At 34.7% G+C, this 20186-nt stretch overlaps 1 protein-coding gene across 2 annotated transcripts in view; it reads left to right on the top strand.

Annotated features, from left to right (window-relative positions):
- Positions 1-20186, top strand: part of LOC132730799 (ubiquitin carboxyl-terminal hydrolase 1-like) — a 31819-nt gene that overhangs the window by 3302 nt on the left and 8331 nt on the right. For both annotated transcript variants that reach the window (XM_060716817.1, XM_060716816.1), the window contains exons 2-4: positions 17689-17833; positions 18700-18887; positions 19576-19709. In XM_060716817.1, coding sequence (XP_060572800.1) covers positions 17697-17833; positions 18700-18887; positions 19576-19709 — 459 coding nt within the window. In that variant the 5' untranslated portion in view covers positions 17689-17696. The remainder of the gene's footprint in view (positions 1-17688; positions 17834-18699; positions 18888-19575; positions 19710-20186) is intronic.

Here is a 20186-nt window from a genome sequence, read left to right as displayed (position 1 = left end):
GCCAAACCCCAGAAACTGTCCCTTGCAAGGGCTCAATCAGCATCTAGAGAAGCGCTTGACAAGTATTTTAGAGAGCTTTCAGCCATCATAGAAAAACATAAATTTGATGAGCATCCTGAAAGAATTTTTAACATTGATGAAACGGGCATAAATGCGAACATGCTCCGCCTAAGATTGTTTTCAGTAAAGGGACAAAACCACAAGCTATAACATCCACTAGATCTTCTACGATAACCATAATTGCTGGGGGGAATGCATTGGGGAATTTTATCCCACCTTATTACATCTTCCCTGGAAAAAGGTGGAATCCAGATTTTTTAGAGGGGTGTCTTCCTGGGTCAGCAGGAGAAATGTCTGACTCTGGGTGGTCAAACACCCAGATATTTCAGAATTACGTCACTACACATTTCATGAAGTATTCCGGTGTAAGTCTAGGCATAGATCAGCCATCAACTCTGATATTATACGATGGTCATAGGTCCCATATAAATCTGACACTCACTGACTGGGCCAAACAGAACAATGTCATTTTATATGTGCTTCCTCCCCATACCAGCCATCTGACACAGCCATTGGATGTATCTGTATTTGGGCCTTTGAAAGCTATGTATAATAAAGAATGCCAGGTTTATCTTCAGCAATATCCAGGTATTAACATCACCAAATACCAGGTTGCTCAACTAACCAGGAAACCTTACATCAGAGCATTATCGTCTGAAAAACTGATAACAGGATTTAGAAAAACTGGAATATACCCTCTGAACAGTAACGTTATTGAGGATAGCCAGGTTGCTCCAGCTATCATTTATGACAAAAATGATACAGAGAACCAAAATGACTCTGATAAAAATATTGCAGAAAACTCTTCCTCTAACAATAATGTAGTAGACAAAGCTGCTCCTTCAAACTCTGTCAACAACCAAACTGCTTCTTCCAACCTTGTAAACAAGCAAGCTGCACCTGCCAACTCTGTAAACAAATCTCCAAACAGCTTTTTTGATGATAAAACTATAAAGTCAGTTGTTCTGAAAAAGAAAAAAAGATTTGTACCACCATACTTAGCAGGAAACCTTCTAAATAAACAAAACCAAAACTTGATAAATTCAAATTCAATACACGTACAGAAAGAAAGAAATAAACAATCCAATAAAGTCATGAATATTAAAAAAGAAAAAAGTGTAAATCAATTAGCACAGTTGTAAAACCAAGTACATCTGGAATTCAATCTTCAAAGAAAGGTGGTCCATTACTCCTTGGTGAGGATGATGATTGTCTCAGTTCATCTGATGATATCTGTGATGAAGATCTGTGCTGTGTGTGTGGTGAATGGCAACCGAAGGAGTTAAGGGGTGCACTCAGTGTTGTAATAACCAAATGGGCACAGTGTGATGTCTGCAACCATTGGACTCACCTAATTTATTGCTCACCTGTCCATGTTGTCCGTCTCAATGATGGATTCAAGTGTCCACACTGTGAAAATAACTAATGTGTATCCATTAAAAATCATGTAAATAAGTAAAATGATTGTTAAAAAGGTTTGCAAACAGTTAATTAACATTTAAAAGTTTGAATTTTATACCTATATTACTGTTGACAGTTTTTCACAAACTTATTTGAAGATTTCGGCAGATTTAGCCTTCCATATTTACATTTTAAGGATTACCACGATATCGTAGTAACCTCCCCTGAAATGAGCCAAAATGGCGACAATGTAAATAGTTAAAAAAAATACAATTTAATTGGAACTTTTGACATATTTTTTTCACAAACAGTTTTGTAAAAGGATGACTTATTAAAAGGAAGAGGAATTTCATTCAGGTATGATTTTTATTTTTTACTTTTTGCCGATAAACGTTAAGTACCGCGATATCATAGAACCCCGGGCTAAATTATTCAACTGATGAAATTAAAGTAATCAAACGGTACATAGAAATCACTAATCATGATTTTTGTGTCGCCTTGAAAAGGTGACATATAGGGGTTACTTTTGGCGTCGGCGGCGTCTGTGTCGGCGTCGTCGTCGGCGTCCCCTAAAGCTTGTCCGGAGCATAACTCAGTCACTATAAGTCTGATTGACTTCAAACTTGGTATGCATGCTTCTTTCAATAACCCGAAGTGCAGTGCACAAGGACTGGTACTCTGCAGTTCTTATTTTTTTAGTTATTGCCCTTTGTTAATTTTCATACTTTAATTTTGTCCGGGCCATTTCTCTAAAACTAAAAAAGCTATGGACTTGAAACTTCATAGGATGATAGATCTCATTAAGAAGAAGTGCAGTGCACAAGAACCGGTACTCTGCACTTCCTAATTTTTGAGTTATTGCCCTTTGTTAATTTTCATACTTTATTTTTGTCCGGGCCATTTCTCCTAATGTATAAAAGCCATGGACTTGAAACTTCATAGGATGATAGGTCTCATTAAGAAGAAGTGCAGTGCACAAGAACAGGTACTCTGCATTTCTTATTTTTTGAGTTATTGCCCTTTGTTTATTTTCATACTTTAATTTTGTCTAGGCCATTTCTCCTTAAGTATAAAAGCTATGGACTTGAAACTTCATAGGATGATAGATCTCATTAAGAAGAAGTGCAGTGCACAAGAATCGGTACTCTGCATTTCTTAATTTTTGAGTTATGGCCCTTTGTTGATTTTCATACTTATTTTTTGTCCAGGCCATTTCTCCGAAAGTATAAAAGTTATGGACTTGAAACTTCATAGGATGATAGATCTCATTAAGAAAAAGTGCAGTGCATAAGAACTGATACTCTGCATTTCTTATTTTTTGAGTTATTGCCCTTTGTTGATTTTCTTACTTTATTTTTGTCCAGGTCATTTCTCCTCAAGTATGAAAGCTATGGCCTTGAAACATCATAGAATGATAGATCTTATTGATAAGAAATGCAGTGCACAGATATGCTGCTCTGCACTTATTATTTTTTTAGTTATTGCCCTTTGTTATTTTTCATATTTCATTTTTGTCCTGGCCATTTCTCCTAAACTACATTGTTCACAAGGCGACACATCCGACTCGCGGAGTTCTAGTTTGGATTATAAACTACCAAATTTGCATGCGTCAAACTGAATGCACATATTTTGAAACTGTGCATCTTTTTCAATTTTTATGCGTATTTTACGCAGGACGCACATCTAAATTAATCACTGAGAAGTATAGATGTACCTCTGGAGCTCTGAAAAAAAGTGTGTTTCAGCCACGGATTTACATTACAGGGATCGGACACTCCCAGTTAACCCTAATTAAATGCTTAAATTACTTTTTCGTGCACCCGATAAAGGTACATCGATCGATAATTTACCGGCGCTAAGCGTAAATGCCCGTTCGCAACGGATACCTACTTTACAAAATACCATAAAGCTTTTCCATATATTATCCGATTTTGGAAATTAAAAGTTTATTTTGATGAATAATACTTGTTTAATTCAAATATCTAATTTATTTCTTTAAAGTATAAATTATCTGTCCGCAATGACGATTAAAAAATTAACTTGACGAAATCCGCGGTAAATTTACATTTTTTATATAAAAAGCAGGTATTTTAAAATTATTATTATGGTAACATAATAAATTCAATTTCAAAATAAAAAAGAAGCCGATGTAAGATATTCACAGATGATCAAAGATGCAATATTTAAGATTTATTGGGTTATATAGTCAAATTTATTAATGCACAATTGTTTTACGGGTAATGTATTGCAGGCTTTACAATTCGCTTAACACATGAAGAAAATTTATTAATTTTTTAGCACAAAATATTGCCGAGATTTTAATATTGCCATATTCATAGAATATTTAAATTTCATTCATCATAATTTATATCATTATTATTTTTTGTAAATCTGTTGCAGTGAAGTAAACAATCATCGTAACAGTTTTATAAGTACTCTCGTGTGGCTGTCTCGATTCCGGCCTTTTTAATGTCACTTGTATATTTTAATTATTCTTTTTATTTGAATGCCTGTAGAAAGATATTACTGATATTTTTTTAATGTATCGCTAGAAAAACAAAAAAGAAATCTTTACAGTTTGAGTCAGTATTATGCGAAATAAAAGTAACCTTTGATTTTTTTTACACATCACTTAAATTTCTTTGAAGTTTAATTACTTTTGAAGGGGTTAATTACCAGGTAACAAGTGATAATTGAAAAACTTTATTTTCAAACTTTGATTACCAGGTTACATGTGATAATTGCAACTCTCAATCTTCAAAAACAAATAGAATTTGAATGTATATTTTGTATGTGCGCGGTCTTTAACTACAATCCATGGTATGGGTGATAAGAAAATGATTCTAAAGAGGATATACATGTATATTATATAAATACAATGTAAATCTATTTTCTTTATACAACTTAATTTGTATAGCCCTTTCCTTGAAAAATAATGAAAATAAACATATGACGAATATATCATTTGACGTGAACTATGAAAAAAATCTGTTTCAAAATAAAAAAAATATTATAAAACAGCTGTTCTGTATGCCAATAAAAGTTTCTTCCTTGTCAATCTAATGAATTCATCTATATATGAACGCTTGTCTAGAATGATCTGAAAAATTATTTAATACACTAATTAGTAGAATATTTACAACATTATTTACTAAAATACATGTAATCAAATAAAAAATGTACAAATCATTTGAAAAAATTCAAAGAAATAAAGACAAATTTCAAATATGAATTTTTTTAAAAATTTTAAACAATCAAGAATTTTTAGCTCACCTGACCACGAAGTGGTCATGGTGAGGTATAGTGATGGGGCTATGTCCGGCGTCTGTCGTCGTGCGTTGTGCGTCGTTCGTCGTCAACAATTGGGTTGTTAACAGTCTAGCAGTCACAGTTTTGATTGGATCATCATCAAACTTTGTCAGAATGTTTGTCTCAATGAAATACAGATCGAGTTCGAAGATGGGTTATCTCCGGTCAAAAACTAGGTCACAGGAGCTAAAAATAGAAAAAGCTTGTTAACACTCTTGAGGCTGCAGTTTTCATCCAAATATTCTGGAAATTTGTCAGGAAGGTTGTTTTGATGATATCTAGGTCAAGTTCGAAGATTGGTCATCTCCGGTCAAAAACTAGGTCACAGGAGCTAAAAATAGAAAAAGCTTGTTAACACTCTAACAATTGGGTTGTTAACAGTCTAGCAGTCACAGTTTTGATTGGATCATCATCAAACTTTGTCAGAATGTTTGTCTCAATGAAATACAGATCGAGTTCGAAGATGGGTTATCTCGGGTTCAAAAACTAGGTCACAGGAGCTAAAAATAGAAAAAGCTTGTTAACACTCTAGAGGCTGCAGTTTTCATCCAAATATTCTGGAAATTTGTCAGGAAGGTTGTTTTGATGATATCTAGGTCAAGTTCGAAGATGGGTCATCTCTGGTCAAAAACTAGGTCACGAGCTAAGAATAGAAAAAGCTTGTTAACACTCCAATAATTGGGTTGTTAACAGTCTGGCAGTCACAGTTTTGATTGGATCATCATCAAACTTTTTCAGAATGTTTGTTTTAATGAAATACAGATCGAGTTCGAAGATGGGTTATCTCCGGTCAAAAACTAGGTCACAGGAGCTAAAAATAGAAAAAGCTTGTTAACACTCTTGAGGCTGCAGTTTTCATCCAAATATTCTGGAAATTTGTCAGGAAGGTTGTTTTGATGATATCTAGGTCAAGTTCGAAGATTGGTCATCTCCAGTCAAAAACTAGGTCACAGGAGCTAAAAATAGAAAAAGCTTGTTAACACTCTAGTGGCTGCAGTTTTCATCCAAATATTCTGGAAATTTGTCAGGAAGGTTGTTTTGATGATATCTAGGTCAAGTTCGAAGATTGGTCATCTCCAGTCAAAAACTAGGTCACAGGAGCTAAAAATAGAAAAAGCTTGTTAACACTCTAACAATTGGGTTGTTAACAGTCTAGCAGTCACAGTTTTGATTGGATCATCATCAAACTTTGTCAGAATGTTTGTCTCAATAAAATACAGATCAAGTTCGAAGATGGGTTATCTCGGGTCAAAAACTAGGTCACAGGAGCTAAAAATAGAAAAAGCTTGTTAACACTCTAGAGGCTGCAGTTTTCATCCAAATATTCTGGAAATTTGTGAGGAAGGTTGTTTTGATGATATCTAGGTCAAGTTCGAAGATGGGTCATCTCTGGTCAAAAACTAGGTCACGAGCTAAGAATAGAAAAAGCTTGTTAACACTCCAATAATTGGGTTGTTAACAGTCTAGCAGTCACAGTTTTGATTGGATCATCATCAAACTTTTTCAGAATGTTTGTCTCAATGAAATACAGATCGAGTTCGAAGATGGGTTATCTCGGGTCAAAAACTAGGTCACAGGAGCTAAAAATAGAAAAAGCTTGAGGCTGCAATTTTCATCCAAATATTCTGGAAATTTGTCAGGAAGGTTGTTTTAATGATATCTAGGTCAAGTTCGAAGATGGGTCATCTCTGGTCAAAAACTAGGTCACAGGAGCTAAAAATAGAAAAAGCTTGTTAACACTCTTATGGCTGCAGTTTTCATCCAAATATTTTGGAAATTTGTCAGGAAGGTTGTTTTGATGATATCTAGGTCAAGTTCGAAGATGAGTCATCTCCAGTCAAAAACTAGGTCACAGGAGCTAAAACTAGAAAAAGTTTGTTAACACTCTAGTGGCTGCAGTTTTCATCCAAATATTTTGGAAATTTGTCAGGAAGGTTGTTTTGATGATATCTAGGTCAAGTTGGAAGATTGGTAATGTCCGGTCAAAAACTAGGTCACAGGAGCTAAAAATAGAAAAAGCTTGTTAACACTCTAGTGGCTGCAGTTTTCATCCAAATATTCTGGAAATTTGTGAGGAAGGTTGTTTTGATGATATCTAGGTCAAGTTGGAAGATGGGTCATGTCCGGTCAAAAACTATGTCACAGGTGCTAAAAATAGAAAAAGCTTGTTAACACTCTAGTGGCTGCAGTTTTCATCCAAATATTTGGGAAATTTGTCAGGAAGGTTGTTTTGATGATTTTCAGGTCAAGTTTGAAGATGGGTTATCACGGGTCAAAAAACTAGGTCACAGGAGCTAAAAATCGAAAAAGCTTGTTAACATTCTAGTGGCTGCAGTTTTGATTAAAATATTCTGCAAATTTGTCAGGAAGGTTGTTTTAATGATTTCCAGGTCAAGTTTAAAGATGGGTCATGTCTAGTCAAAAACTAGGTCACAGGAGCTAAAAATAGAAAAAGCTTGTTAACACTCTAATGGTTGCAGTTTTCATCCAAACAGTCTGGAAATTTGTCAGAAAGGTTTTTTTGATGATTTCTAGGTCAAGTTTGAAGATGGGTCATCTCAGGTCAAAAACTAGGTCACAGGAGCTAAAAATAGAAAAAGCTTGTTAACACTCTAATGGCTGCAGTGTTCATCTAAATATTCTGGAAATTTGTCAAGAAGGTTGTTTTGATGATACCTAAGTCAAGTTGGAAGATGGGTCATCTCCGGTCAAAAACTAGGTCACAGGAGCTAAAAATAGAAAAGCTTGTTAACACATTAGGGGCTGCAGTTTTCATCCAAATATTCTTGAAATTTGTCAGGAAGGTTGTTTTGATGATGTCTAGGTCAAGTTCGAAGATGGGTTATCTCCGGTCAAAAACTAGGTCACAGGAGCTAAACATAGAAAAAGCTTCTTAACACTCTAGTGGCTGCAGTATTGATTCAAATATTCTGGAAATTTGTCAGGAAGGTTGTTTTGATGATTTCTAGGTCAAGTTCGAAGATGGTCATCTCAGGTCAAAAACTAGGTCACAGGAGTTAAAAATAGAAAAAGCTTGTTTACACTCTAGTGGCTGCAGTTTTTATTCAAATATTCTGGAAATTTGTCAAGAATGTTGTTTTGATGTTTTCTGGGTCAATTGATGTTTTCTGGGTCAAGTGCTAAGATTGGTCATGTTCGGTCAAAAACTAGGTCACAGGAGCTGAAAATAGAAAAATCTTTTTAACACTCTAGTGGCTGCAGTTTTGATCCAAATTTCATGGAAATTGGTCAGGAAGGTTGTTTTGATGATTTCTAGGTCAAGTTTGAATATGGGTCGTGTCCAGTCAAAAATTAGGTCACATTGCCCAAATATGGAAAAATCTTTATAACACACTAGAGGTCACATGTTTGACTCAGTTGAATCAAACTTGGTCATGATGCTTGTTTAAGACATTGCTTGGATGCGGTTGTGTCAGGTGAGCGATCCAGGGCCATCATGGCCCTCTTGTTTTTTTTGCAATGCACCCATTAAACCATGTAAAAAAAGAATTACCTTAATCTGAATTGGGTAATATTTTGTGTTTGACGTAAAAGGGCGGCATAGTGTAGAGAGTATGCCTAAACAATAGGCGAATATTTTTTAAATTAGGTACTTTTTAACTAAGCGTTGCATCGTTCTATCTGCATATTTTCATATATTAATACTTAAGCGACACAAAATAATACTGTATCAATACATTCATGTGTATAATTTTTCACAAAGCTACAATAACACCACATACTCTTGTGAAAATCTGTCATGTTTCGCACTCCGCGTGTTCTGCCATCTCTCATTCTGTCCACCTTTATCCGATATGCCATGCGCGCGACGAGACTTTCAGCTGAACGAAAGTGTGCGATCCTTGCAATGTAAATCTGTGGTTTCAGCACAACCTAACCAATGGAAAGTGCAGTCACACACCTGCAACAATCCCTGCGCCCCCAGACAAACCTCATCCTGACGGACGTCAACCTCTTTCCAAAATTTAAAACTGGGCCTCAACCTGTCCCCCACACAAATAAACCCAGACCATTCCAACCACCTTGGGTCTAACAGAATGATGTGATAAATGGTTAAACCAACTTGGCACGGGTCAATTCAGTCCACTTTAAAAAAAATATATGAAACATATTAACTTTCTCTGATTTTATAAGATAGAGCAAGTCCAAAGTTCAGCTGCTAGATATATTTTTAATGATTATGATTATACAAGTAGTGTCTCAGATATGATAAATGAACTTAATTGGCAAACCCTTGTGCAGGGTCGAAATATCAGTGCTGTACCCTACTTGTATAAAATCCAAAACAACATTGTCTTTGTCGACCACCAACACCTTACACAAAAAAGAAATCTGATACCCTACACGAGGACACAATACCATCAAAATTCTTTCTTTCCTAGGAGCATATGCTTTAGAATAGCCTACCTCTAACTGTTCAGTCTAGCCCCAGTTTTGACATCTTTACTGGGAGGCTTGACCCATTCTACAAATTCTAAATTGCATGCTATGTCTTTTAAATTAATAGTCTTGTAGAACTTTTATTATTTTATCTTTTTAAATTTGCATGTACATACACGCCTGCTAGTCATAATCAGAATTGATTGTTAAGCAGTACCATGTAGATTACTTGCATGTTATTGAGGCAAGCTGTTTTAAATTAAAAATAAGAGATATCAGGTACATCATACTTCTGCAGAATTAAAGTATATTTTGAAGAAATATGTTATGTTTATTCTTGCATTTGTTAAAAATTCATATTATATTTTCAAATGTGTTTACTTTGATGCTTTTTGTTATACGCCTGTTTGAAAAACAGGTTGTATTATAGTCTCCCCCTGGTGGGTGGGGTATATTTGTCCGGAGCATATATCTCTTTCACCCATGGAGGAATTTTAATGAAACTTCAAAGAAATGTTCACCACTATGACTTTGTTATTATCCACAAATAAAATTGGAAAAAAATGCTGAATTTTCCTATTGAATTTCATGAAAGATTCTTAGGTTTAAGCCAAATGTGTGTGTCACACATAAAAACAGAGTACATAATTGAAATCTACACTAAGGCCACTCTTAAAAAATTATCTGTTTGCTATTGCCCGCCAACCTGGCGAAAATGCCCCGACTCAAAAGTTTTTTTCAGCTTAAAAAAATCAGATTTTTTTTTTTATTTCCGCCAAATCAGCCAGGGTATTCGACCCAAAAAATTCCCTCGAAAACAAAAATAAAATCATAATTTTGATAATTTTTCGGTAACTAACAATTAAATATTTTAACATTTTTAAAACAGGGGTGCAAATATCCGACATTCAGAAATTATAGGAGACAATTCTTGCGTGTGTTATTTTTTACAGACGTGTAATAAATTGAGTAATAATCACCCGAGAGAACGAAATGTCCCGGTGATCCACTATAATTTTTCCAGGTCGTACGGGAATATTAACGCAGGATTAGTTTATCACATCCGTAATTTGACCATGCTTGAATTTATGTTTTATTTCATGTTATGATTACTAGTGAACATGTTTTTGGCTGTCTTTTACATGTCAGTTTTGCCGTCACGGATTATGATAGTGTAGTCCAAATTTCCACAATCTGCTACAACGTACTAGGCGTATTAAGTAACGTTCTGTAAAAATCATATATAAAAAAAAGCCTACCTACCAACCCACTCCTTATAATTCTTGGTCGGCAATAGCAAACATATATATTATTAAGGATGGCCTAAAAATCCTATCAGATTCTTAGGTTTAAGCCAAATGTGTGTGTCACACATAAAAACAGAGTACATAATTGAAATCTACACTAAAAATCCTATCAGAGTGCCATGTTTGACAGTGTTTTTTTTTTACCAAAATATTCCCCGAAATTCGGCCCCATTCCCCCCTCCAAAATAGTATGTTTTTTCCCCTCTCAAAGCCGAAATTTCCCCCCATATGGCAGCCAAAATTTGCCTGCAACCAATACCATTTTTTGTGTGCATATAACTGCCAAAAAATGTTTTATTTTAAGCCTGTAAGACTTACTGTTAAGCAAAGTTGTTTACAAATTATTACTAGGTATGTAAGGGGAGCTACTCCCGGCGTCCCAACAAGTTTAACATGCGACGCTTTAAATCCCGCTTTTAGATCCGTATATTAAGAAAAAGCGACATGTTTTAAACTTGTGTTGCAAGAGTTGCTCCCCTTTTCTACTCACTGGAAAGAAAACAATGTCAAACAAAAGTAAATGTAAATCTTACAGTGGTACCATAAGTGGTGTATTAAAATATGCATTGGATTCGTTTTTATTAGTCCCCTACCGGTTTAACCGGAGGGGACTTTAGGTTTACCCTCCGTCCGTCTGTCCGTCTGTCTGTCTGTCTGTCTGTCAGTCTGTCAGTCCGTCCGTCCACAAAACTGGATCCCGTGATAACGCAAAAAGTACTGAAAATATTTTTATGAAACTTGATATATGGATAGATGGCAGTATGGAGATTATGCACGTCTTTTTTTTTTCTTCCTATGTTGAAAATTCTGGTTGCTATGGCAACAAATAGTCTGAAAATATGGCAAATTTAACACATAAACTGGATCCAGTGATAACTCAAAAAGTACTGAAAATATTTTTATGAAACTTGAAATATGGGTAGATGGCAGCCTGGAGATTATGCACATCTTTTTCTTTTCTTCCTATGTTTGAAAAATTCTGGTTGCTATGGCAACAAATAGCCTTAATTTCAAGATTTCTGATTTAAATTTTCAGCTTTTCCACTATATGTTCTTTATTTCTTTAAGGTGTTTACTTCAAACTTTAAATATAAGTTTCTGGTCATCAAACCACATCATATGTGACAAGGTTCTCCTCATTTGTTTCTCTATATATTATTTTAAATAACTCATTTGAAGAAGTGACATTTTTGAGAGGTTTATATTTTCCACAAATATTTCCGAAATTCGATTCCCCCTTAATAGATGTTTTTTCGGAAAGCGAAAATTTCCCCTTCAACTTCCTCAATCCATAGATTTATTTAAAACTCCAAAAATGTTTATAATAGCCTGAAGTTATGTTAACAAATTTTACAATATTATTATAAATTGCGCCAATTAACAGGAGTTTGTTAGACAATTAGAAAGGACAACTTTTTGAAGGGCTCCCGTTTTTAGGGACTAAACATTGTACTTGTGGACCATAATTATTAAATGCTTGTTTTCTCCTCATTTGTGAAGAAATAAAATTCCCCCTCCTATTGCATTTTTCCCCCTCCAAACGGCACCGACCCCTTTCCCCCAAAAGTGAAAAAAAACAATGTTTGATTAATATGGTATCTTGAAAAATAAAAAAGTTATGAAGTTTTGAATGAAAATTTCATATAAATCGGTTCCGAAAACGCGAATCAATTTCATAAGTAATATGTCGCTTAAATTTTCTAAAAAAATCGCATTATGTAGTAAACTTCAAAACATAACTTTTTTTATCTTTTAAGATATTTACAAAGTTTAAAGTGTTCTATGTTTGTCTACAAGTAACCTTTTATTATAACATTACATATTTACAAGACAATATAATTAAGTTGAACATTTAACTGGGGTTGCTACTATGAGAAGCTGTCAGTGTGTCGCGCACAAACCAGGCCTCTAGGTCAAAGGTCAAGGTCACATATAAAGGCCGTTGAAAAACACTTGTCAGGAGCAAAACTTCTAGATGCATAGAGGGATTTCAATATTACTTGGCACAATTGTTAACTATTGTGAGGCGGAGTGTCGTGTGCAAAATTTATGTCTCTGTGGTCAAGGTTTCACATAGGTGTCAAAGTTCAGATTAAATATAAAAATGTGTATTGGGACCATTGGGTCCAGAAATTATATCCTACACATATGAAGGGATTTTAATGAAACTTCATAGAAATGTTCACTACTATAAGAAGCAGTGTCATATGCATGAATCAGATCTCTAGGTCAAAGGTCAAGGTCACACTTAGAGGTCATAGAAAAATGCTTGTCTGAAGCAAAACTTCTACATGCATAGAGGGATTTCAGTATATCTTGGCACAAATGTTAACTATTGTGAGGCGAAGTGTCGCTCGCAAAATTTATGTCCCTGCGGCCAAGTTCAAGGTCACAGATAGGGGTCAACGTTTGATAAAAATTAGAAAATGTGCATTTGGACCATTTAGTCATCATTTATTGAAGGATTGAAACACAAATGGTGTGAAACATGTAATTTAGGTTAATATATGCAAGGTCAAGGTCACTCAAGATGATTGTAAAAGGTCACTAAAGATGATAAAATATAGAGATTTTGTTCAGAGCATATCTCCTACACATACGGAGAGATAGTAATGAAACTTCAAACAAATGTTCACCACTATCCTGTGCATGAACCAGGTCTCTAGGTCAAAGGTCACAGTTAGAGGTCATTGAAAAACGCGTGTTCGGAGCAAAACTTCTACTTGCATAGAGGGATTTCAATATAACTTGGCACAAATGTTCACTATTGTTAGGCAGAGTGTCGCACACATAGGGGTCAAAGTTCAGATAAAAAATCACTAGAGATGATAATATATCCAGATATTGCCCAGAGCATATCTCCTGTATGCATATCTGTATATGCCCACATCTCTCTTAAAAGCTTCTGTGATCGGAGTATACAGTGCCCATCAAAAGTCTGGAGACAAACAACAATTCACTGATTTTTGGGTAAACTTGGCAAAATCTGTCCAGCAAATGCAGTTTTATTGTTTGAAATATAACATTTACCTCCATTTATTATCTTTTGGCATAAAAAGTTAACAAAGTAATAAGATGTTCATATTTATATGACAAACTTACAGGTTTACATATTTTAGAGAAAACTAATAATTAACTAGTGATTTCGATCACTTCAAAAACCTTTGATTATCCATAAAAATGTCTGCCCAAATATCAACATAACTTCCATGGTCACTCTAGTGAATATTCCACTACAATACAATGGTTCCATAAGAAGACAGAGTGCGCTCAGTGAACTCTGAGAAGTCGAGGAGTCGCTGCTTCAGAAATTGTCAAATTCTACAAATAGGAAGGTTAGTTACTTAAATTGTCATTTCTTTCACTTGCTGAACACTTGAAAATTATTTTGAAAGAACAATATTAGCCTCGGATGGCTCTTTTAGGCTTAACTTACTTTTTCTTCTTCCAGACCCACTGTTTACAAGATCATGGATCAATTTGAGGCTACTGGAATTCTCCATGATTGACCTAGATTGGGCCGCCCAAAGACCATTACATTAAGAGATGATCGCTTGCTTATCAGGCAATCTTTACAAGACAGGAGACTCATTGTTCCATTGCTCAAGAGGTCATGGGAATTGACTGGAGTTAATGCTTCACATTCCACAGTTTGTCGCAGACTTCAGCAAGTTGGATTAGAGAGTCATCAAGCCATTAAGAAGCCTTTACTGACCAATGCTCATAGAGAGGAGCGTTTGGCTTTTGCTAGAGCACTGAGTCATGCTGACTGGAAATTGGTGAATTGGTCCACTATTCTGTTTAATTAGATGAAGTTCAACAAGTTTCAGACGATGTCCAAGTGAAGCTCTTTTGAACAAATGTGTTGTGTCAACAGTGAAACTTAAAGGTGGCGGATCATGGTATGGGGTGCCTTGAGCTACCAGGGACCTGGTATTCTGAAGGTCATGCACGGAAACTTGAATTCCCAAGGTTACATCAACATTTTGTGCTATTGTGCCATACCATCGGCTCATCTGCTAGTGTATGGAGATGAGTTCTGGTACCATGATGATGGTGTACCAGGCAACCAGGCCAAGATAGTGAAATAATAGCACTCCCAGAGTAGTATTATGTGTTTGGAGAACTGGCCACCACAGTCTTCAGACCACAACCCCATCAAAATCTTGTGGCATGATATCAAAATGAACATCGGGAACAAGCATCATGGTAATTTGAGAGAACTGTCTATGTTTGTGACTCCTGGTATGTGTTGACAGTTAACAGATGATGAACATTAGTTAAGAGTATGCCTAGGAGAATTCAAGCCGTTCTGACAGATGCTAACTGTGTGATCTTTTCTGTACTGCTGTTGGTTGGTTGATGTGCTATTGGTGTAGATGACACAAAATTTGGCATTTGATACTTTTAATACAAGTTATGCATTGTTTTTTGTGATGATATTTGACATGAATGAATTATTATGTATTATTATACATTCATATAGAATTAAATTGAGCATTTTGCCAAGAATACTTGTTTTTATTAACTTGTCTCTAGACTTTTGATGGGCACTGTATTTTGTAAAGTAATCTTCAATAAAATATGAAAGAAAAACGTGTAACTTATTATCATAAGCTTCTAATGGTGGTCATTAATTAAATTTAAATGATTATGAAAATCATAATTATTTCCTGATTAATCGGTACCCTTAACATACACATGTATGTTAATTGATTGGTAATAATAGCAGGTGAATAGCAGTTCTTAAAATGTCCTTTTCCAATTTCACTTAAATTATTTGTCTTTGTCAAAAGCTTAAAATTAAGATTATCACAATAAAGTAAAAAACCTGTTTGAAAAGTGTGCAGCATTTACATGTGCCAAGTTTGTTTTAGGGCCAAGCTGACCCTCATTCTTTTTATGTGCCACATGTTATTTTCAAGTTCATAAGTTGTAACATTTACATTGACAAAATCTGGTATCTGACAGACTGATAAATTGAAAGACAAATCAGTGTACATATCTCCAGAGATGTATGTCTCTGCTAACAGATATGTATATTGATTTCAATGAAAATAAGGTAAAACTTGTTATGTTACATAATTAGATGAATGTACTCCCAATTAAAGAATCATCACACCAAATCAAACAAGTATTAGCATAAATACAGCATTCGTTTTTCTGGGGGTACACTCTACAGACAATTAATGTAAAAAGGTTTAATACCACAAAATCTTTCTAGTTTTTCATTTTTTAACAGAAATATTTAAAGACAGCAGTATAATTCACAGTTCTTGCAAATATCATGTACTGTTATTATAAACCTGACGTAAAATTCCCAATTTACTTTATTTCATGACTCAGAAATTCCAAATTTGGTGAACCACTGGTTCCAAATTTGGTGGGATAAAAATGCTTAATATCCCAGTTTTTATACCCCCGAAACGAAGTTTGGGGGGTATATAGGAGTCCGGTCCAGCGGTCCATTGCATTTTCCTTGTCCAGAGCATAACTTGAAGACTAATGGTTCGAATTCAATATAACTTCATACAATGGTCAAGCACATTGAGAGGAAGTGCAGTGCACAAGAACCATAACTCTATCTTCACTAGTTACAGAGTTATTGCCCTTTGTTAATTTTCCTTGTCTGGAGCGTAACTTGAAAAGTACTGGTTGGAATTCAAAACAACTTTACACAATGATCAAGCACAATAAGGGCAAGTGCAGTGCACAAGAACCATAACTATATCAAAAGTAATTACAGAATTATTGCCCTTTGTTACTTTTCCATTGCTTTTTTTGTCTGGAGCATAACTTGAAGACTAATGGTTGGAATTCAATACAAATTCATACAATGATTAATCCCATTGAGAGGAAGTGCAGTGCACAAGAACCATAACTCTATCTAATGTTATTACAGAGTTATTGCCCTTTGTTACTTTTCCATTGCTTTCTTTTGTCCGGACCATAACTTGAAGAGTAATAGTTGGAATTCAATATAACTTCATACAATGGTCAAGCACATTGAGAGGAAGTGCAGTGCACAAGAACCATTACTCCATCTTGGCAAATATCAGAGTTATTGCCCTTTGTTACTTTTCCTTGTCCAGAGCATAACTTTAAAAGTACTGGTTGGAACAACTTCATACAATGGTTAAGCACAATAAGAGGAAATGCAGTGCACAAGAACCATAACTTATCCAGAGTAATTATAGAGTTATTGCCCTTTGTTACTTTTCCATTGCTTTTTTCTTGTCCAGAGCATAACTTGAAAACTACTAGCTGGAATTCAATACAATTTCATACAATGGTCAAGTATATTGAGAGAAAGCACAGTGCACAGAAACCATAACTCTTTCTTGACTCATTTAAGAGTGTTTGCCCTTTGTTACTTTTATTTTAATTGTCCAGTGCATAACTTGAAAATTAATGGTTGGAATTCAATGAAACTTCATACAATGGTCAAGGGCAGTGAGATGAAGTGCAGTGAACAAGAACCATAACTCTTTTTGGATAAATTACAGTTATTGCCCTTTGTTACTTCTTTTGTCCAGTGCATAACTTGAAAACTACTTGTTGGAATTCAATACAATTTCATACAATGGTCACAATGAGGGGAAGTATAGTGTACAATAACCATGACTCCAACTTCAGTATTTGTAGAGTTATTGCCCTTTGTTCCTTTTCCATGTCTGGTGCATAACTTAAAAACTAATGTTTAAAATTCAATGCAACTTCATACAATGGTCAAGCGCAATGAGAGGAAGTGCAGTGCTCAAGAAGCATAACTCTTTCAGGACTTATAACAGAGTAATTCAATAAAACTTCATCAATGGTCACCCACATTGAAAGGAAATGCAACATACAAGAACCACAACTATCTTTAATTGCCCACAACCATAACTCTATTGTTTTCAATTCTTTTGCAAGGTATTCTGTTACTAGTAACTTCCTCATTTCCAAGACAGTCTTGCGGAGGGTATTATTCACATGTAGTGATAGTTCTAGTTAAAGGTAGGAGGTAAAGATACCCTAATGAATAATAGAAGTGGGAACACTGTATATTATACTATATATTTTTTAAAATTATATGCCTAAGCATAACAAACAAATTATCTATTACACGTCATATAGGTATTTGAACCAAATAACTTGATAGACACAGTGTTCTACTGCAGTGACAGTCTCTACAATTAAATACATATTATGTTCTGCATCTTACTTTCAGGGGGTAACATGGGTATACCAGAGATGGATGGTACTACAGCACCAGTCAAGAAACGTCAGAGGCTTTCACTGAAGGCAGGAAGACAAAGAGCAGGTTTAACCTCTCAGTCACCAGCTGATGATTCCAGTAACAATGCTCGAAAACAGTAATGTTGTTTTATATTGACTTTGAATTGATTGTACATACAGTATATTCTTAGTAGATAAAGTTGTAAATTCGTCTGGTTCATTTTAACAATAAATTGAGGATTTCTGTTCAATTAAATGGTTTTAGGAAAAACACTTCTCCAGTCGAAGTTGTAAGGTAACTGTGTGTCAGATTGTTTCAGTAATGATTTTATGAATGATTACAACTTGATAAACCTCTTACAATTTGTTAACATGTTATACTCATGACATAAATTTTAAAAGGAAAGACATAGAAAAAATTTTTAACATGTATATTTATTATCATTGAGAGTTCTTAAGATTTTAGCTGGGGCGATATTCATAGAATAAAAAGGGGCTTTTCTTTATAGCTGGTTGGGTCCTACTCATGGTTGCTTCAAGTATGGTGTTTTTTTTTTGGACATCTGGATGGGGGGTGAAATTCACAATTGAAACAAGATTTAAAAAAAGAAGAGAATTTTACATGAATAAAAAATGAAACTGGTCAGCAAGGCCATTGCCTGTCCGGTGGATGAAGTTTAAATGTAATCTTGAACATGCAATTATGAAAGTATTCAGATGTGAAAGTAAAATAACAAAAACTCTAAAGTTTGAAGACGTAAATACTAAAGTATGCAAGAAAGAAAATTAAAACATTGCCATAGTAATGATTTGTAATTTTGAACTTGTAGCAGCTCTTCCATTAAGTTAAAGAAATTAGAAGGCCCATTGGATAGGTTAAGAAGAAAAAGCATTATATTTTAGAAGTCTGCACAAGCTAGAATCAAGGAGTAAGTAACTCCGAAACTATAACTAACAGAGGCACTGTTATAGAAAGTAAAAATCTATGCATTACTTCTTACAGAGAGAGTGAGTGTTCTGAGAGCAGTACAACAGTTGCAAGCTCATTAAGTTCATCAACTGTTGACAGTAGTACATCATCAAGTACTGAAACAAGTATGTCAACGAGTACGACAGCTGACACTGATGTCTCGAGCTCCATCAGTAAAGTTGATGTGAGGGTACCTGCTGTCGCCTCGCTGGAAAATCTTGGTAACTTTTTCTATAATTGTAGCTTTTCCTTCTTATATGAGACGTATTTTTATGTTTGACTTTTTTGATATCTTGAAGATTTTATGTGGTCCTTATAGAATAATTAGACAATGTTTTACCATGAATAAGTCGAAGTCCTAAGGTTACTTTGACAACTTCAATCTTAGATATTTTTCGTACGTTCCCTATCGGCGATGATGATTGCCTATCAGCTTTATGATAGGTGTAAATTAAAAAAGCCTTGTGTTTTAACAGCATTTGTATGCCTTCCTATATGTGAAAATATGCTTCAATTGAAATGATTCTAATTGCTGTAGTTGTATTTGAACATAACGTATTTTTTTTCGTTTGGACCTTCTAATGTCTGGTGATCATCACACAGGATATATTAACTATAAGCTCCTTTTTGTTAAGTCTTTTGTAAGTCATTTGTTAATGTCCGCAGCTAAAGAAAATTTGTCATTAAATTGAGACCAATACATAAGTCGAAGACTTTACGCAAGTCCCTTCAATTTTCAATTACCAAAATTGAAGTTAAAGATTGAAGTTAAAATGGAAAATGGCTGTATGGCTGATTTGACCTAACAACATTGTATTATATATATATTTATCAAACAACTTTTTTTCACATATTTTTTAGGAAATAAAAAGATGCATTTTTACTGTAGCTATATTTTATTCATTTCAGGCAACACATGTTTCATGAACTCAATTATGCAGGTACTAAGATATACACCAGGATTCTTACATAATCTGGCATTACTTTACCAAGACATACAGTCATCAGAGAAAATCAAACGTAAAAATAAAACTAGCGATGATGTAAGCACCTTTATTTCTTTGTGACTTATAACCCATATGACTTATAACCCTTGTGACTTATAACCCATACACTTAATATTGGAAGCATTTTGTTGTTGTTTATTTCTCGGTTATAATACTTGGGCTATCCTTCTCACCACAGCATTAATGTTAGCATAACATTTGCTTTAGAGTAAGAATGCAACTAAATATCTCTATCAACCACTTGATAACAAAAATTGAACTATTGTTGTAATAAGGGTGTGTCTGTGGCTGAGTGATTTAGGTTTGATTATTTACCACTTGTCCCTGGCCTCAGTGGGTTCAAGTTCAGCTAGGATATTTGGATTATTTCATGTGAGGAAGCTTTCAAGCTAGGTTACAAAAGATCAATGGTTCTTCTTTGATGTCCACCTGGGCCCTTCTGTCACCAGTAAAGCTAGACAGTCACTTGTGTATCTTAAAACCAAACCAAGGAAGAAAATAATTGTAATAATT

This window comes from Ruditapes philippinarum, unplaced genomic scaffold, assembly GCF_026571515.1.
Source record: "Ruditapes philippinarum isolate M1 unplaced genomic scaffold, ASM2657151v2 ctg1881_1_1_1_1, whole genome shotgun sequence".
NCBI lineage: Eukaryota > Metazoa > Mollusca > Bivalvia > Venerida > Veneridae > Ruditapes > Ruditapes philippinarum.
This window is presented reverse-complemented; position numbering and strand designations above follow the sequence as displayed.